The 20,925-nt window shown below is 40.1% G+C and overlaps 1 protein-coding gene across 1 annotated transcript in view; it reads left to right on the top strand.

Moving 5' to 3' along the window:
• The window catches only part of LOC133568333 (myomegalin-like), a 55,782-nt gene that overhangs the window by 26,033 nt on the left and 8,824 nt on the right, over nt 1-20,925 (top strand). The window contains exons 26-36 of the mRNA XM_061920207.1: nt 7,829-8,067; nt 8,134-8,226; nt 8,307-8,453; nt 8,635-8,883; nt 11,039-11,170; nt 11,799-11,915; nt 12,000-12,168; nt 12,333-12,454; nt 17,452-17,691; nt 17,775-17,876; nt 17,996-18,216. Coding sequence (XP_061776191.1) covers nt 7,829-8,067; nt 8,134-8,226; nt 8,307-8,453; nt 8,635-8,883; nt 11,039-11,170; nt 11,799-11,915; nt 12,000-12,168; nt 12,333-12,454; nt 17,452-17,691; nt 17,775-17,876; nt 17,996-18,216 — 1,831 coding nt within the window. The remainder of the gene's footprint in view (nt 1-7,828; nt 8,068-8,133; nt 8,227-8,306; nt 8,454-8,634; nt 8,884-11,038; nt 11,171-11,798; nt 11,916-11,999; nt 12,169-12,332; nt 12,455-17,451; nt 17,692-17,774; nt 17,877-17,995; nt 18,217-20,925) is intronic.

Raw genomic sequence — 20,925 nt, 5'->3', positions numbered from 1 at the left:
GTAACTCACCTAACATACATGAATGTGTAACTCCCCTTACCTACATGAATATGTAAATCACCTTACATACATTAATGTGTAACTCACCTTACACAGATGAATGTGTAACTCACCTTACATACATGAATGTGTAATTCACCTTACGTACATGAATGTGTAACTCCCCTTACCTACATAAATATGTAACTCACATTACACACATTGTGTAACTCACCTTACATACATTAATGTGTAACTCACCTTACATACATGAATGTGTAACTCACTTAGGTACATGAATGTGTAACTCCCTTTACCTACATGAATGTGTAACTCACCTTACATACATAAATGTGTAATTCCCCTTACCTAGATGAATGTGTCACTCACCTTACATACATGAATGTGTAACTCACCTTACATACCTGAGAGTGTAACTCACCTTACATACATGAATGTGTAACTCAACTTACATACATGAATGTGTAACTCCCCTTACCTACATGAATATGTAACTCACATTACACACATTATTGTGTAACTCACCTTACATACATGAATGTGTAACTCACCTTACGTACATGAATGTGTAACTCACCTTACGTACATGAATGTGTAACTCCCCTTACCTACATGAATATGTAAATCACATTACACGCATTATTGTGTAACTCACCTTACATACATTAATGTGTAACTCACCTTACACAGATGAATTTGTAACTCACCTTACATACATGAATGTGTAATTCACCTTACGTACATGAATGTGTAACTCCCCTTACCTACATGAATATGTAACTCACATTACACACATTATTGTGTAACTCACCTTACATACATTAATGTGCAACTCACCTTAGATACATGAATGTGTAACTCCCTTTACCTACATGAATGTGTAACTCACCTTACATACATGAATGTGCAACTCCCCTTACCTACATTAATGTGTAACCCACCTTACATACATGAATGTGTAAATCAGTTTACATACATAAATGTGTAACGTATCATACATACATGAATGTGTAACTCACCTTACATACATGAATGTGTAACTCAACTTACATACATGAATGTGTAACTCACCTTACATACATGAATGTGTAACTCACCTTACATACATGAATGTGTAACTCCCCTTACCTACATGAATATGTAACTGACATTACACACATTATTGTTTAACTCACCTTACATACATGAATGTGTAACTCACCTTACGTACATGAATGTGTAACTCCCCTACCTACATGAATATGTAAATCACATTACACACATTATTGTGTAACTCACCTTACACACATGAATGTGTAACTCACCTTACGTACATGAATGTGTAACTCCCTTTACCTACATGAATATGTAACTCACATTACACACATTATTGTGTAACTCCCCTTACATACATTACTTTGCAACTCACCTTACATACATGAATGTGTAACTCCCTTTACCTACATGCATGTGTAACTCACATTACTCACATTATTGTGTAACTCACCTTACATACATTAATGTTTAACTCACCTTACCTACATGAATATGTAACTCACATTACACACATTATTGTGTAACTCACCTTACATACATGAATGTGTAACTCACCTTACGTACATGAATGTGTAACTCACCTTACGTACATGAATGTGTAACCCCTTACCTACATGAATATGTAAATCACATTACACACATTATTGTGTAACTCACCTTACATACATTAATGTGTAACTCACCTTACACAGATGAATTTGTAACTCACCTTACATACATGAATGTGTAATTCACCTTACGTACATGAATGTGTAACTCCCCTTACCTACATGAATATGTAACTCACATTACACACATTATTGTGTAACTCACCTTACATACATTAATGTGCAACTCACCTTACCTACATGAATGTGTAACCCACCTTACATACATGAATGTGTAAATCAATTTACATACATAAATATGTAACTTATCATACATACATGAATGTGTAACTCACCTTACATACATGAATGTGTAACTCAACTTACATACATGAATGTGTAACTCACCTTACATACATTAACGTGTAACTCAACTTACATACATGAATGTGTAACTCCCCTTACCTACATGAATATGTAACTCACATTACACACATTATTGTTTAACTCACCTTACGTACATGAATGTGTAACTCCCCTACCTACATGAATATGTAAATCACATTACACACATTATTGTGTAACTCACCTTACACACATGAATGTGTAACTCACCTTACGTACATGAATGTGTAACTCCCCTTACCTACATGAATATGTAACTCACATTACACACATTATTGTGTAACTCCCCTTACATACATTACTTTGCAACTCACCTTACATACATGAATGTGTAACTCACCTTACGTACATGTATGTGTAACTCCCTTTACCTACATGCATGTGTAACTCACATTACTCACATTATTGTGTAACTCACCTTACATACATGAATGTGTAACTCACCTTACGTACATGAATGTGTAACTCCCCGACCTACATGAATATGTAAATCACATTACACACATTATTGTGTAACTCACCTTACACACATGAATGTGTAACTCACCTTACGTACATGAATGTGTAACTCCCTTTACCTACATGCATGTGTAACTCACATTACTCACATTATTGTGTAACTCACCTTACATACATTAATGTGTAACTCACCTTACATACATTAATGTGTAACTCACCTTACATACATGAATGTGTTACTCCCCTTACCTGCATGAATGTAAAACTCACCTTACATACATGAATGTCTAACTCACCTTACATACATTAATGTGTAACTCCCCTTACCTACATTAATGTGTAACCCAACTTACATACATGAATGTGTAACTCACCTTACGTACATGAATGTGTAACTCCCTTTACCTACATGAATGTGTAACTCACATTACTCACATTATTGTGTAACTCACCTTACATACATTAATGTGTAACTCACCTTACATACATGACTATGTAACTCACCTTACGTACATGAATGTGTAACTCCTCTTACCTACATGGATATGTAACTCACATTACACACATTATTGTGTAACTCACCTTACATACATGAATGTGTAACTCACCTTACGTACATGAATGTGTAACTCCCCTTACCTACATGAATATGTAACTCACATTACACACATTATTGTGTAACTCACATTACATACATTAATGTGCAACTCACCTTACATACATGAATGTGTAACTCACCTTACGTACATGAATGTGTAACTCCCTTTACCTACATGAACGTGTAACTCACTCACATTATTGTGTAACTCACCTTACATACATTAATGTGTAACTCACCTTACATACATTAATGTGTAACTCACCTTACATACATGAATGTGTAACTTCCCTTACTTACATGAATGTTAAACTCACCTTACATACATGAATGTGTAACTCACATTTACATACATTAATGTGTAACTCCCCTTACCTACATTAATGTGTAACCCACCTTACATACATGAATGTGTAAATCAATTTACATACATAAATGTGTAACTTATCATACATACATAAAAGTGTAACTCACCTTACATACATTAATGTGTAACTCCCCTTACCTACATGAATGTGTAACTCACCTTACATACATGAATGTGTAACTCCTCTTACCTACATGAATGTGTAATTCGCCTTACATACATTAATGTGTAACACCTTAAATACATGAATGTGTAACTAAATCGCCTTACTTACATGAATGTGTAATTCCCCTTACTTACATGAATGTGTAACTATCCTTACATACATGAATGTGTAACTCCCCTTACATACGTGAATGTGAAACTCACCTTACATACATGGATGTGTAACTCCCCTTACATACATGAATGTGTAACTCCCCTTACATACATGAATGTGTAACTCACCTTACATACATGAATGTGCAACTCACCTTACATACATGAATGTGTAACTCCCCTTACGTACATGAATGTGTAACTCACCTTACATATATGAATGTGTAACTCACCTTACATACATTAATGTGTAACTCAATTTGCATATATTAATGTGTAACTTACATACATGAATGTGTAACTCCCCTTACATATATGAATGTGTAACTCACCTTACATACATTAATGTGTAACTCAATTTGCATATATTAATGTGTAACTTACATACATGAATGTGTAACTCCCCTTACATACATGCATGTGTAACTCACCTTACATATATGAATATGTAACTCCTTACATACATTAATGTGTAACTCAATTTGCATACATTAATTTTTATTTATTTATTTTTTTATTTTTTATTTTTTTTTCTCTGCTTGCGCATCTCCAGTAGCTCTGTAGTGGTACATATTTTAAACCTATCTTTTATCTTATATTTTATCTTTAATTGTAATTATTATTTATTATATCTTACAAACATATATTTTATCTTTTATCTTTTATCTTTTTTATGTTTTCCTTGAAGACAGTGAATCCCTGTATATATCCAATGGATACTTTTGGCAGTTTTAAAAGACCAGGAAGCAGCTTTCTTTCTTATTCGAGAGAGGAACTGCTCAGTCTGAAAATTATGGGGCGAAATGGTGTTCGACACTCCATTCCAGCGGAGCTAAGGAAGAATCCTCGGGGCTGCAAAGCGGGAGCTAAGCTAAAGGCTAAGCGTGAGGAAAATGGACGGCGCTACAAACCATTCATTCCTTCCGTCATCATGGGGAATGTGAACTCGCTGCCGAACAAGATCGATGAGCTTCATGGACTAAAAAACCAGCGTGCATATCGAGAGAGCAGCCTACTCATCTTCACGGAAACATGGCTAAACCACCTGGTACCGGATGCTAACGTGGACCTGCAGGGATTCACCGCAGTGAGAGGTGACAGAGACACGAAAGCATGCGGGAAAAGAAAAGGTGGGGGACTCATCATATATGTTAACAACCGCTGGTGTAACCCAGGACACATCTCTGTGAAGAAAGTCTTGTGTTGCCCGGACCTGGAGCTACTCGCTGTTAGCCTTCGGCCATACTATCTGCCGAGGGAGTTCAGTCACGTGATCTCCCTCAGCGTTTACATTCCCCCGAGGGCAGATGCTGCCAATGCATGTGAGATGATCCACGCCATCACATCAAGGCTACAGACAAAACATCCTGAGGCTTTTTTCATCATTTCTGGGGACTTCAATCATGCTACTTTGGACTCAACATTAGCTGCTTTTTACCAGGCTGTGGATTGTCCCACGAGAAACAACAGGACAATTGACCTACTGTATTCTAATGTCAGGGATGCATACAAGGTCACACCGCTACCCCCACAAGGGAAGTCTGACCACAATCTTGTTCATTTGCGGCCAAAACACACCCCCATGGTCCAAAGACAGCCTGTTAACACTTGCTATGTGAGGAAGTGGTCCCCTGAATTGGAAGATGCCCTCAGAGACTGCTACAACACCACAGACTGGGACGTGCTGCTTCCACAGGGTGAGGACATTGATGGGCTGACTCACTGTCTCACAGATTACCTCAACTTCTGCGTGGACGTGATCTGCCCTGCTAAGACTGTTCGGTGCTACCCTAATAACAAACCCTGGGTAACACAATAAGTTAAAGCTGTCCTCAACAAGAAGAAAGCTGCCTTCAGGAGTGGAGACAGGGAGGCAATGAGAGCAGCACAGCGTGAGGTGAAACGAATCGTGAGGGAGGCTAAGGACAGCTACAGGAAGAAGCTGGAGAAGAAGCTGCAGCAGAACAACATGAGGGAGGTCTGGGAAGGTGTGAAAACCATCACAGGCCACAAGACAAAGACCAGAGCTGTTGTGGGGACAATAGAGAGGGCCAATGAGATGAATAACTTCTTTAACCGGTTTAACCAGCCCGTGTCCTCTCCGTCCCCCACTCCCCATCACAGCCAACCCCTCTTCTGCTCCCCTCAACGCACCTCCCCCCCAGCCATGGCAGCACGCCCCTCCACCACCTCTACGCAGACATTAGTCATCTCTGCGGACCAGGTCAGAGGTCAATTGAGGAAGCTACAGCCAAGGAAAGCAGCAGGCCCAGACAAGCTGTGCCCCCGACTCCCGAAGACCTGTGCTGCAGAACTGGGTGAACCACTTCAAAGGATCTTCAACCTCAGCCTGCAGCTGGGAAGAGTGCCCACCCTCTGGAAGACGTCATGCATCGTTCCAGTTCCCAAAAAGAACTGCCCCAGTGAGCTGAACGACTACAGACCAGTGGCGCTCACCTCTCATCTAATGAAGACATTGGAGCGGCTATTTCTCAGCCTCCTCAGACCACAGGTGCAACATGCCCAGACAGCCTGCAGTTTGCGTACCAGGAAGGCGTTGGTGTGGAGGATGCTATCCTTTACCTGCTGCATCGAGCCCACTCACACCTGGATAAGGGAAATGGCACTGTGAGGATCCTGTTCCTGGACTTCTCGAGTGCCTTTAATACCATCCAGCCCCGCCTCCTTCAGGACAAGCTCTACAAAATGCAAGTGGACCCCTGCCTGGTTGCCTGGATTTCGAACTACCTCACCGACAGGCCACAGTACGTCAGACTGAAGGACATCACGTCTGACACTGTGATCAGCAGCACCGGAGCACCGCAGGGAACGGTGCTGGCCCCTCTTCTCTTCACCCTGTACACCGCTGACTTCTTCTACAACTCAGAGCTGTGTCATATCCAGAAGTACGCGGATGACACAGCCATCGTCGGGTGCATCAGGGACGGCAGAGAGGAGGAGTTTCAGAACCTGGTGAGGGACTTTGTTGTCTGGTGCCACACGAACGTCTTGCAGCTCAATCCGTCAAAGACCAAGGAGCTGGTCATTGACTTTGGGAGGTCGAGTCCATGGTCACAACCTATTGTGATCGAGGGAGTTGAGGTACAGACCGTGGACTCATTCAAGTACCTCGGGGTTTGGGTGGACAATAAGCTGGACTGGACTGCTAACACGGACCACCAGTACAAGAAAGGACAGAGCAGGCTGTACTTCCTCAGGAGACTGCACTCCTTCAACATTTGTAGAAAACTCCTGTGGATGTACTACCAGTCTGTGGTTGCCAGTGTTCTGTTCTACATGGTAGGATGCTGGGGGGGGCAGTACATCTAAGAAGAACAGCTCCAGACTTGAGAAACTGATCAGGCGGGCCGGTTCTACAATCGGAATGAAACTGGACTCACTGGTGACGGTGGCAGAGAAGAGGACTGTGGACAAACTAGTGAGCATCCTGGATGATGCCAGTCACCCTCTGCATAGCGTTATCAGTAGCCAGAGGAGCCTGTTCAGTGCTAGACTGCTTCATCCCAAGTGCAGGACTAATAGACTCAAGAACTCCTTTGTCCCACACGCCATTAGACTGTACAACTCCTCTCTGGGACGGGGGATGGGGGGTATTAGGATGACAGGGGATGCAAAACATTAACAGCGCAATACGTTTTCATAACATGGTCACTACTGCCTACTTTGTCTTGTTATATTCTTATTTTACTGTTATATTGTTATTCCCATTGTTTTTATTCTTTTTGTAATATTTCTCTATTTTGTTTCCTTTTAAACCCCCATTATTTACTTTTTACTTTTTTTTTTAAATTGATCTCAACTCTGTACACTGCTGCTGGAATTTTAATTTTCCTGAAGGAACTCTCCTGAAGGAATCAATAAAGTACTATCTATCTATCTACCTATCTATCTATCTAATGTGTAACTTACCTTACATACATTATTGTTTCCATCCATCCATTTTCTACCGCTTATTCCCTTTTTGGTCACACCCTGGACAAGTCGCCACCTCAGCGCAGTACATGAATGTTTACATTATGTAACTTCTGTTCAATGCAGGCTGAGCAAGGAGCTTCAGCAGAAAGACAAAATCATCGAGTCGCTGCACAACAAACTTCAGCTCCATCCCGGGACACCGTCCAGCTGCCAAGCCCTCTCTGAGACCACCGACCACTCGGACCGGACCTCCCTCGTGTCCGACGAGTGTCCGACCAATGAGGACGTGGATTTGTGCTCAGACTTTGACGCTACGGAGTATCAGGAGGAGCAGCGGCAGCTTCACGCATCAGAACAAGATGGTAATCCTTTTATCGTCTTCAAGCCTCTTTCTGTCTTTTCCTTCATTTCCCTTCAACTTCTTCCAGCCCCCCCATCCATCCCTCCTGCTCTTCCTCTTCCTGACCCTGTCAAGTCATCCCAAAGCTGTCCCAGCAAGTTTTACTCAGCATCCTTCAGAGGTACACCGCTGAGGGTGTGCAAAGTAGCCTCCATTTCTTTTCTGTCTCTCCACCTTACTTCCTGTCATTCTTTCCCTCAGCCCCCCTCAACAGTGCACCTGTCTCCTTTCCCTTACTTCCCCCTCGTCACTTCTGGGGTATGGAGGTCCCATGTGACCCCCGGTCCGGGATGGCGGCTCACCCTGAGCTGGACACACTGTACAAGGAGAGGAATGGGCAGATCAGGGGTGAGGGGTCAGGGAGTGTGTCACCTTATTTTTATTTGCACATACATGCTCATATAGGTGTGTGTGTGTGTGTGTGTGTGTGTGTGTGTGTGTGTGTGTGTGTGTGTGTGTGTGTGTGTGTGTGTGTGTGTGTGTGTGTGTGTGTGTGTGTGCGTCCGTGCGTGCGTGTGTGTGGTTCCAGGTTCCCCAGGTCCTCATTTCCCTCTCTCAACCGGTGCCCACAACCAGTGCGACCTCTCCGGCTACAGCCAGCTATCCCATCATGCATTTCAACAGTACCAGCTGGGGGGCGCTCCAAAAAGTCACCCGCCGATGTCAGACCCCGGTCTCATGACGGGAGGAGGAGGTTTTTGGTACAGGAACAACATGACTCATCCTCTTGGGAGCTACTCAGGTGTGCCTGGGCGTCACCTAGGAAACAACCAGACAGGTACGCTTGTTTCTATCGAGTCCATTTGTCTATCTAAGCCAGTGGTTGTCAAACGTGTTTCACCTAGGACAAACTCAGGCTCTCCAAGTACCACCATAACGACAAACATTAAAATACAGCAGCCCAAATATTCATTAAAAACAAGGCAGAGGTTTTATTTACCAAGTCTATATAATATTTTTGGTCACTGTAACATTACACACAATTTGAACAGTAACACTGTGTTTGAATATAGGAAACTAAAACATTTTGCTTTAACCAAGTGATTCTTTGACGTACTACTACAGTTTGAGAATCACTGATCTACAAAACCCAAAACCAGTGAAGTTGGCACGTTGTGTAAATGGTAAAAAAAAAGAAAAAATACAATGATTTGTAAATCCTTTTCAACTTATATTCAATTGAATGGACTGCAAAGACAAGATATTTAATGTTCCAACTGAGAAACTTTGTTATTTTTTGCAAATGATCATTAATTTAGAATATAATGGCAGCAACACATTGCAAAAAAGTTGGCACAGGGGCATTTTTACCACTGTGTTACATGGCCTTTCTTTTTAACAACACTCAGTAAACGTTTGGGAACTGAGGAGACACATTTTTTAAGCTTTTCAGGTGGAATTCTTTCCCATTCTTGCTTGATGTACAGCTTAAGTTGTTCAACAGTTCGGGGTCTCAGTTGTGGTATTGCATGCTGTTGTAACATGTGGCTTGGCATTGTCTTGCTGAAATAAGCAGGGGCGTCCATGAAAAAGACATTGCTTAGATGGCAACATATGTTGCTCTAAAACCTGTATGTATCTTTCAGCATTAATGGTGCCTTCACAGATGTGTAAGTTACCCACGCCTTGGGCACTAATACACCCCCATACCATCAGAGATGCTGGCTTTTTTGCCAACTTTGCGTCTACAATTTTCCGGATGGTTCTTTTTCTCTTTGGCTCGGAGGACACGACGTCCACAGTTTCCAAAAACAATTTGAAATGTGGTCTTGTCAGACCACAGAACACTTTTCCACTTTGCATCAGTCCATCTTAAATAAGGTCAAGCCCAGCAAAGCCGGCGGCGTTTCTGGGTGTTGTTGATAAATAGCTTTGGCTTTGCATAGTACAGTTTTAATTTGTAACTGTAGTTACTGATAGTGGTTTTCTGAATTGTTACTAAACCCATGTGGTGATATCTCTTACACACTGATGTCGATTTTTGATGCAGTACTGCCTGGGGGATCAAAGGTCATGGGCATTCAATGTTGGTTTTTGGCCTTGCCGCTTACGTACAGTGATTTCTCCAAATTCTCTGAACCTTTTAATGATATTACGGACCGTAGATGGTGAAATCCCTAAATTCATTGCAACAGCTGGTTGAGAAATGTTGTTCTTAAACTGTTCGACTATTTGCTTAGGCATTTATTAAAAAAGTGGTGACCTTAGCCCCATCCTTGTTTGTGAATGACTGATTATTTAATGGAAGCTGCTTTTATACCCAATCATGGCACCCACCTGTTCCCACTGTGCCTGTTCACCTGTGGGATGTTCCAAATAAGTGTTTGATGAGCATTCCTCAACTTTTTCAGTCTTTTTTGCCACTTGTGCCAGCTTTTTTTAAACATGTTGCCGGCATCAAATTCCAAATGAGCTAATGTTTGCAAAAAATGACAAATTTTACCAGTTCGAATGTTAAATATCTTGTCTTTGCAGTCTATTCCATTGAATATAAGTTGAAAAGGATTTGCAAATCATTTTATTCTGTTTTTATTTACTGTTTACACAACGTGCCAACTTAACTAGTTTTGTGTTTTGTAAGTACATTAAATAACTTCCTAAATATCTGCCATAATTTATTAGTAATATTAGTACTTACTTTATATACAATATGATAAGGGTACTGCGATGAGGTGGCGACTTGTCCAGGGTGTACCCCGCCTTCCGCCCGATTGTAGCTGAAATAGGCGCCAGCGCCCCCCGCGACCCCACAAGGGAATAAGCGGTAGAAAAATGGATGGATGGATGATAAGGGTATTCATCATGTTGACCTTAACTGTAACATAAGCGTTAATTTGCAATGGTGACACAATGTAGCCTATTAATGCACAGACAAAAAAAGTTTATAGCATTCATTAGTTTAGTTGAAATGAGTGGAATCTAAATGCTTTCAGGGGGGAATTTGATAGAAGAGCACCTACTGGAGGTCAGAAGTCTCCGCCAGCGTCTGGAAGAGTCCATCAGGACCAACGAGAGGCTCCGACAGCAGCTGGAGGAAAAACTGGCCAGCGCTGGGCGTGATGGAGGTACGTATATAGACAAAATGCTTCTGATATATTAAATATTTGTATTATAATAATAATATATGTACACTTTATATTTATAATACATGTTATAGTAATGTGGCATATTCATAAATAAATATATACTCATGCTACTTGAGAGACTGGACCTGGTTGTAATGGTGTCCACATCCTATTGGTGTCAGCATTATGTGCTATGAACTGACAGTCAAAACAGTTCACAAAGAAGAAGCTGTGCGCATTGCTAAACACAATTTGTGTGTATCTCAGCTATGTGGAAAAGTCAAATAAAGAGACACAGGCGCTTATACAACAACTGGTTAAAATGTTAGCATCACCACACTTGGAGGATGTTTATTCAGTTGTTTTATTTTGTGGAAAACAAAAGAGATAAAAGACATGACACAAAACTGTAGTCATTTCAAATTGCAACTTTCTGGCTTTAAGAATTTACGAATCAAGAAAATAAATTGTGTTAGTAATTAAAGAGTCTCTCAATTCTGAGAATATATGGAATCACCCGGTACATTTTAATTTCCAAAGCTAACACCTGCATCAAAATAAATCCGTTCATTTGTCTGCATTAGTCGGGGGAGTGGTTCCTGTTATCTGGTTCCTATTTATTTTGCAGGTACACCAACAAACATCTACATCCAAGGTCTGGACACGGTCAGTCAGCTGTCTAATGAGATCAGAGTCCTGACAGAAGAAAACCTGAGTCTACAATCCCGCCTGCAGGCCAGCACAGGTGACTCACCTGGAATTTGTTGGATTATATTGTCCTGTTTTTATGCACAACCTTAAATCTACTCAATGCTTTTTTTTCTTTTAGACTCGTGCGAGGAGGTGATCGCAGCACGCGCCCGCCTCAAGCAGGCCGAGCTGGAGGCGGAGCGGTGGAAGGAGGAGTCGAGACGACTTCAGGCGCACAGCGAGGAGCAGGGACAGCAGATCCACGCCTTGAAGCAGGACAGGCAGGCTAGCCAGGAGAGTGTCAACAGGTCAGTGCACCCAGCAAGGTTTCAGTCATCTTTATTTGCTCTCTTTACCATTGTGTGTGTGTGTGTGTGTGTGTGTGTGTGTGTGTGTGTGTGTGTGTGTGTGTGTGTGCGTGTGCGTGTGTGTGTGTGTGTGTGTGTGTGTGTGTGTGTGTGTCTTTCCACAGAATGCGGCATGAGGTGACTCTACTGCAGCAGCAGCTGTGCGAGAGCAGGGAACTGATACACTCCCTGCAGAGCGAACTGCATGTTTATGATCGTGTGTGCTCTGGAAATAAATCCTCTAAAGGTTAGTCTGATTACTTTCTGAAAGATTTTGCTCAACTTAATTGTTTAATGTACTGTAGATCTATTCTTACCTTTGCTCTTGGCAAAAAACAAAACAATGGACACACTCCTAAAAATGCCCATTCTCTCACAGTTATTAAACGCATTTTAAATTGAGTTTATACATTGAGACACAGGTACAGACATCCAGTGCGATACATTATTGGATGTAAAACGATTACGCAACATCACGTCTTGTCAAAGCATCTAGAACACATGTGTCAAACTCAAGGCCCGGGGGCACGTCATTTAACGTGGCCCACGAAAGCCTTGAAATATTTTGCATACTTCATCTTTCTTTCTAAATGTTTTCATTGTTTCCATTGATGTAATACAGGAAATGTCATATGTTTTAAACTTTGATATATATTCAATGGTTATTGGTGTGAATCTTTGGCCATTTGATTGCGATTCTTGATTTGATTCATGATCGATACTTGATTCAAAACGTTTTTCCATTCAAACTGATTTTTGCTATGTATTATTTGGTAGAATAATAACAACACCTTAACAAAACAGCTTACAGGTTACAAAACCTCCTTTTGGTTGTTGACGTATAACATATATGTGCATCAAGTAAGCATGGAGATGGCCTAAAAAATGTTTTATTTTAAAATTAATTTCCCCAAAATGTTTTATTTTAAAATTAATCCCTCCCCCCCCCCGTCCCCCACAAAAAAATAATCAATTTTTGATCATTATTAATCAATTTACTATCGAGATGAATAAAAATCGTGATTCGAATGTGATAAAAAACATATTTTAGCATCCTGAATTATTATTTACCATATGATAGTTTAAAAAAAAAAAAACAATAAATACTTAAATATATGCTTTTCACCTGGACTTGTGATTTCAAAGCAAGTTATCTATAAATTTGTACGTACACAAATCAAATAACCAAATGCATAGGCAATATCAATCAATCAATGTTTATTTATATAGCCCTAAATCACAAGTGTTTCAAACGGCTGCACAAGCCGCAACGACCTCTGCGGATCAGCGCCCACATACTGTAAGGGCAAGGAAAAACTCACAACCCAGTGGGAAGTCGATGAGAATGACTATGAGAAACCTTGGAGTGGACTGCAAATGTGGGTAATCCCCCCGCTCCCCTCTAGGAGAGACCGGATGCAATGGACATTGAGTGGGTCTGACATAATATTGTGAAAATACAGTCCATAGTGGATCTAACATAATAGTGAGAGTCCAGTCCACAGTGGATTTAACACATATTATAATGAGGCGATTATACTTTTATATTCTTACATTCACTGTTCCAAGCAGCCCTCTGAGGGCAGCCATGACTGCCATGTGGCCCTGCATGTAAACAAGTTTGACACCCCTGATCTAAAATCTGAGTGAGATGACTTGTGAGACAGCAACCTGTGTCCAAATCATAGCTGCAGGACTATTTTTCCCTTGCAGATAGAGCCATCAAAACACTTACCATAAAAAAACTAATGATTTAGAATTTAAAGCCGGGTAGGAGAGCAGTGGGATGGACAGTTACAAGCAGTGTGTGCAAAATGACACACATTAACCACAGTCGCGTATAAAGAGACTATGGCCAACTTAACAACATGCGCCATGTTTGCTACCAAGGACATGTGCGGCTGGCCCTGGATGCATGCATTGCGGTGGTTTTGACGTTAAAACAAAATAATGTGTTTAAATGTAGTTTTAAACATACCCCATCTCATAAACTTACAATAAAACATGCTTTTATTTTGTCAAAGTATAATTTTGCGGCTGTATTTGCATGTTTCGTGACCATGCAGGCATTGTAATACGCTCCCGACAGAGTGATGCCAATACAAACAAACATGGCGGATAGAACAGCAAGATATAGCGACATTAGCTCGGATTCAGACTCGGATTTCAGCGGCTTAAGCGATTCAACAGATTACGCATGTATTGAAACGGATGGTTGAAGTGTGGAGGCAGATAGCGAAAACGAAATTGAAGACGAAACTGAAGCTCTTGAGCGAATAGCTATTGAAGCTATTCGGCGATCGCCTTCTAACCAACGATTGCGTCTTTTGACCACTAAAGCAACTTAAATCCGTCGATTGGTAAGTGTTTGTTTGTACATACAGCTAGCCTAAATAGCACGTTAGCATCGATTAGTTGGCAGTCATGCCGTGACCAAATATGTCTGATTAGCACATAAGTCAATAACATCAACAAAACTCACCTTTGTGATTTCGTTGACTTTATCGTTGGAAATGCATCTGCTTTGAGTGTCGTAGGATATCCACACATCTCTGTCGTAGCATCGCTATAGTCGGTAAAATGGGCAGAACAGACGAGGGACTTTCGCATCTTTTGACACTGGTGCAACTTGAATCCGTCGATTGGTATGTGTTTGTTTGGGATTAAATGTGGGTGGAGGGAAAGGCTAGATGCAAATATAGCTATAAATGAGGCATAACGATGCAATATGTACATACAGCTAGCCTAAATAACATGTTAGCATCGATTAGCATGTCGTGCTAATCGATGCACACTCCACTTAAGTCAACTTGAAGCCGTCCCTGATCGTGTTGCTACACCCTCTGACAACACACCTACAGGTATGATGTCTCCAAGGTACAGAAGAAAGTCGAAACAACGGAAAATAACAGAGCTGATTTAACTTGGTGTGTGTAATGTGTTTGAGAAAATGGCGGGTTGCTTCCTGTTGTGACGTCACGGGTGAAAAGGTCATTGCTCCGACAACGAACAATTGAAATGCGTTTAAATCGGCAAATTCACCCTTTTAGAGTTCGGATATCGGTTAAAAAAAACATATGGTCTTTTTTCTGCAACATCAAGGTATATATTGACGCTTACGTAGGTCTGGTGATAATGTTCCCCTTTAAAAAAAAATACACAGAATGACCCAAGAGAAATTACCCTCATTTTGCCTTGTACATTATTTTAACTGTTTGCAAATGTACCAGATCATTGGACTACTATCATTTAAACTCAATAAATCGAGGAATGGTCTCATTAGCCAACATGATGTATAATTGTAACTGATCTTTCTTTTCGTAACATGCTAAGTGTTCTTTTGTAGTTAAATCACCATATATTCTGCAGGATAACTCAGAAATGGTAACACTGGCGAGGAGTAGAGAATATGGAGGGATTTTTGGTCTAGAACATGTTTTGTTTATTCATTATTGACGTATTTCTTGCCACTTATGTTGTATATTTTTTTATAAGCTAACAGTTCATTTTCTCATCTATTTTTACACACATAGTTTCTTTTACTCTTTCAATGTTTACTCCATCTGTTTGTAGGCGTTTGACTTTCTCTTCTGCTGTTACCAAATAACATTATTTTAGTTTTACTGAGATTCAAACATAGTCTGTTTTTGTAAAACCATTTCTTTCATTCATTCATTTCTTATGTTGTTATTTGTATTAGCTTCTGTGTGTCCTGTCCTGAACAAAACACAGACGTCGTGTTGTGTTTTCCTGGCACAAGACTCCGTAATCACTGGCTCGTCATTGTTTATAGCGAACTTTCAATTTCACTTCCTATACTTTCTAGGTAGGCGGGAAAGAGATGTAAAAGACTTCCACAATTCCCACGGGCACAGCAGCCCCACGCTTAACAACAGAGCTTAATACATGTCGAAAAAATAACGAGGAAGCACCTTGAATACATATCAGCTCAAAGTTGGTAGCAAACATGGATTCCTGTAGTCACACGAGTGCCTTTTGACCAATCATTGAGGAGATCGCCTGAAACTGGGTTGGCCATACACTCTCTATTACTGCAAATTTAATGGCTTTATGAAGAAGAAAAAAGCTACAACATGATTAATTGGCTTTCTTAAATTGAAATATTTATATTGATGTACATTTGCGTTGTGCTGGCTACAAGGACAGGACCTTCAAGTGAGGACCAGAGCAAAAATAGACAAAGTCACGCCTCCTACCAGGTCCTAGCACAGGCTAACGTATAGAAAAAATGTCTATACAAAGTGATGCTGTACATGGGCTTTGCTAGACTGTATGACAGGATTCTGCTGTTGCTGAGGACAAATGTTAAAATGTAGTGGCGTAGTAGGCCTAGGTATTTATTAAAAACAAGGCACTGATTTAATTTTACAAATTTTTTAAATATTTTTGGCCCCTGTAACATTACACACAGTTTGAACAGTGAAACTGTGTTTGAATTTAGGAAAATAAAACGCTAATTGCATAATTGATTTTTTGGCGTACCACTAAATCAGGGGTGTCAAACACATTTTAGCTCAGGGGCCACATGGAAGAAAATGTGTGCACACGAAGGCCGGACTATTAAAATCATGGCATTAAAACAAAAAAATAAAGAAAACATTGGAATGTTTTCTTTGTCTTACTCTGGCCAAAAATAGAACAACCACATTCTGAAAATATTACAATAAAAATAAAGACAAAAATACTGGCAGCGGTAAAATTTAAATCTATGAAGGAAAGAGGAAAGTGAAGGAATGTTTTTAACTGAATACATTTACATATGTATAAAAAGTGTTTTATGTTGTATTTTTTTTATTTTTATGAATTAAGTAACAGTTAAGACAACCTTTTTCCAAAACACAATAAAGAATGTGAGATATAACAAAATGATGCATTTTCAAGACGGTTACGAAAAAGTGGGACCCTAAAAATTTACTGTGGGACCCCATTTTTATGACTTGATGGGGTCCGTGGGACTCCATTTTGAAAATTCCTAGCGCCCAGCACTGATGGTGCGTGCAAAAGAGCAGCAGGTGGCTGTGGCTTGTGGGCCGGTTTTAATACTAATCAAATATCATCCCAGGGCCATAGATCATTCATTTGCGAGCCCACGGGCCTTGACTTGGACACATAGGCACTAGATTAAACCCGCGCACCACAGTTTGAGAACCACTGCGCTGTATGATGTTAGCGCTCTTTACCCTTATTTTCTACTGAATTGTTCACTTTGTGTTTTGGTTGCAGGTTTTCTGTGTGAGATCCCGGGCCTGCCTGTGGAACTGGGGGAGCTCCTGGGTGAGGTGAGGAGTCTGCGGGCCCAGCTGCAGACCAGCGTGCAGGAGAACAGCGCCCTCAAACAGCTGGAGCTCCACAAGCAGCTGGAGCAGAAGCTGGGCGGAGGCTCCCCTCGCACGCCAACCCTCTCGGCGTTCAGCGCCAGCCCTCAGAGAGACAACTTCTACAGGCGCCAGCTGCTGCTGCACGGTAACTTTCTCTTGGTGTCCACAGAGTGTGTGTGTGAAGTGTGCTGGGTTTGCGTTATGTGTGTGCGTGTGTGTGCTCCGCAGACCCTGCCCCGTCTCCGCCCGTCAGGGACATTGGTCTCTTTAACTGTGGATCCCCCGGCGCCCCCTACTCAGACCTGGATGACAGCCATAGCACTGCCAACGGTGTGACTTTAACTGCATGACTTAACTTGCACACGGTTTGCTTTGCTTTCTTCACCACTGACCTCCACCATCTTGGAATGCAAAAACAATCATCCCGCCTTTGGCGTTATCCCCTTCAGACCCTCTAGATCCCCACTCTGAGCTGGAAGGAGAAGCGCCCGATGGGTCGTTTGCCAACCGCTATGGCCGCCATGCCGTTGGTCACGTGGACGACTTCACCGCTCTGCAGCAGCAGGTCCTGGAGGGTCGCAGTGTCGTGCAGCGCATGGAGGCCACGCTGCACGCATGCATGAACCCACCCTCACCACTAGGGGGGAGCCACAAGCAGAACAGTGAGCTGGTGAGCACTTAATACTCTTTTTGTACTTAACTATTGACAAGCGGTAGAAAATGGATGGATGGATATTGAAAGATCAGAATCAGATATATATACATGTATAACGTGTGTATATATATATATATATATATATATATATATATATATATGTGTGTATATATGTATTAGGGGTGTGGGAAAAAATCGATTCGAATACGTTGTGCGATTCAGAATCGATTCTCATTTTTAAAACATCGATTTTTTGGGGGGGGGGGGGTTATTTATTTATTTATTTTTTAATAAATCCAACAAACCACTACACAGCAATACCATAACAATGCAATCCAATTCCAAAACCAAACCTGACCCAGCAACACTCAGAACTGCAATAAACAGAGCAATTGAGAGGAGACACAAACACGACACAGAACAAACCAAAAGTAGTGAAACAAAAATTTATATTATCAACAACAGTATCATTATTAGTTATAATTTCAGCATAGCAGTGATTAAAAATCCCTCATTGACATTATCATTAGACATTTATAAAAATTTTTAAAAAGAACAATAGTGTCACAGTGACTTACACTTGCATCGCATCTCATAAGCTTGACAACACACTGTGTCCAATGTTTTCACAAAGATAAAATAAGTCATATTTTTGGTTTGTTTAATAGTTAAAACAAATTTACATTATTGCAATCAGTTGATAAAACATTGTCCTTTACAATTATAAAAGCTTTTTTTTTTTTTTAAATCTACTACTCTGCTAGCATGTCAGCAGACTGGGGTAGATCCTGCTGGAATGCTATGTATTGAATGAATACAGAATAGTTTTGAATCCGAAAAATATCGTTTTTGAATCGAGAATCGAATCGAATCGAAAAAAATCGATATATTATCGAATCGTGACCCCAAGAATCGATATTGAATCGAATCGTGGGACACCCATAGATTCACAGCCCTAATATGTATACATATATACAGTATGTGTATATATGTATACATACTGTAAATACAGTATGTATGTATATATATATTTATTTATTTTTCTGCAGTCCTGTGCTTTCTTTGGTAGGTGTTTTTTATTTTTATTTTTTTAATTCTCGCATTGAACAGAGAGCACAGTCTTTTTGTCAAATTATTTGCGTGTTTAATTTACTTGGTCAAAAAACGGATTCTAATGTCTCAATAGTTTAGTACATTCGTATTTTTTTAACCTTATTGTACAATTCTTATGGTTCCCAATGAAGCATTTTCAAGCATACAATTGTTAAATAAACAGTACCAAATATCACAAATAGTTACATAAACTAAAAATATCAATACTACAGTAGTATTGGCCACAAGTGGGCGCCAAAACCAATCTTAGAGCACTGTTCAGTATCATGGCCACTGATTGGCTCAGCCTCATTCAGCATTAGCATTTTTTATTAAAAGAGTGTAAAGGTGACTCAAAGGTGTAGTCTTCAAGGGTCCTCAAAATTGTCATAAACAGGATTTTCTATGCTTTACCTATGAAAATATATTTGATGATTCCTACTTGGCAGAAATTAATATATCACGGCCATGTCCGGAACCAATTAACAGCGATAAACAAGGGATGACCATCAAATATAAGAATTTAAATACATTTGAGTAAAGAAAAAAAATAATTCAGTTAATAAATAATTTACTCGTTGGGTTATCGGCTCAACCCGTTACAATGGAACCCTTAAATGTTATTTTCCATACAATATTAAATCAATCTTTTATGAGAAAAAAAAAAAAAACATAAAGTATACAGAATGTCAACCGTAACACGAATTACACCTAAAGAGAAAAAAACATGCAGTGATTCTTCTTTTAGCCACATTATTGCATATAAATATAGTAATAAATCAACACTCCACTCAACCAATATTAATATGACACCACTTTACCATTTGACAGTTATGTCCTACATCATGACTTTCCCCTTCAGCACGAGCATCCCTAAAAAGCCAAAAGAACAGTCAACATGCAGATGTAATCTTTTAGATACAAAGTAGTTCTCATACTGTAATTGAGTTGGAGGAAATAATGGAATTGATCAATTTTGCGTCAGTATCATTTAAATTTTGCGATATGGATCCACAATATCGATTACAAAGTACATTTGTATTTTGCAATAGAGAGAGACGTTTTCATCATTTAAGTCTCAAAATCCAATTGTGATTAATCAATTTAGAACGTCATGGAACGGCCAAGATGCCCCACTCATAATAGCGCAACCTTAGCTATATATTGTAGTAAATGATGTCTCGACTTCAGACTTCCTCAATGGGTCTTGTCCAAAGTTTTACTATGAGAGCTCTTTTGAATTCATCTTAGTTTCTTCCCTTTTTACTTCCTTTAGGCAGCTATCCCAGCACTCGTGCCCGTGTAATTAGAGGTGGGGGGAAAAATGTATTTTTAGATGCTTTGCAATTTTAATATCGATTAGTAAACGTCAATAACGGATTTATTTACTGAATATAAAGTCATGCAAACAGTTGTAAAATGTTTCCTGACTGCAGCGAGCCAGCTCACCGAGAGATGCTTTATTTTAGGACTCTTATGTTCCAGTTTTGCATACGTTTACATTAATTTAATAAACGTGGGAATTAGGTATGTCTGATAATATTGGACTGCCGATATTTTTGGTGGATAAATGCATTAAAATGTAATATCAGAAATGATCGGTATCGGTTTCTTAATTATCGGTACCAGTTT

The sequence above is a fragment of the Nerophis ophidion genome, linkage group LG14, assembly GCF_033978795.1.
Source record: "Nerophis ophidion isolate RoL-2023_Sa linkage group LG14, RoL_Noph_v1.0, whole genome shotgun sequence".
NCBI classification, from domain to species: Eukaryota; Metazoa; Chordata; class Actinopteri; order Syngnathiformes; family Syngnathidae; genus Nerophis; species Nerophis ophidion.
The sequence above is the reverse complement of the archived record's forward strand: the minus strand, read 5'-3'. Positions and strand labels throughout refer to the sequence as shown.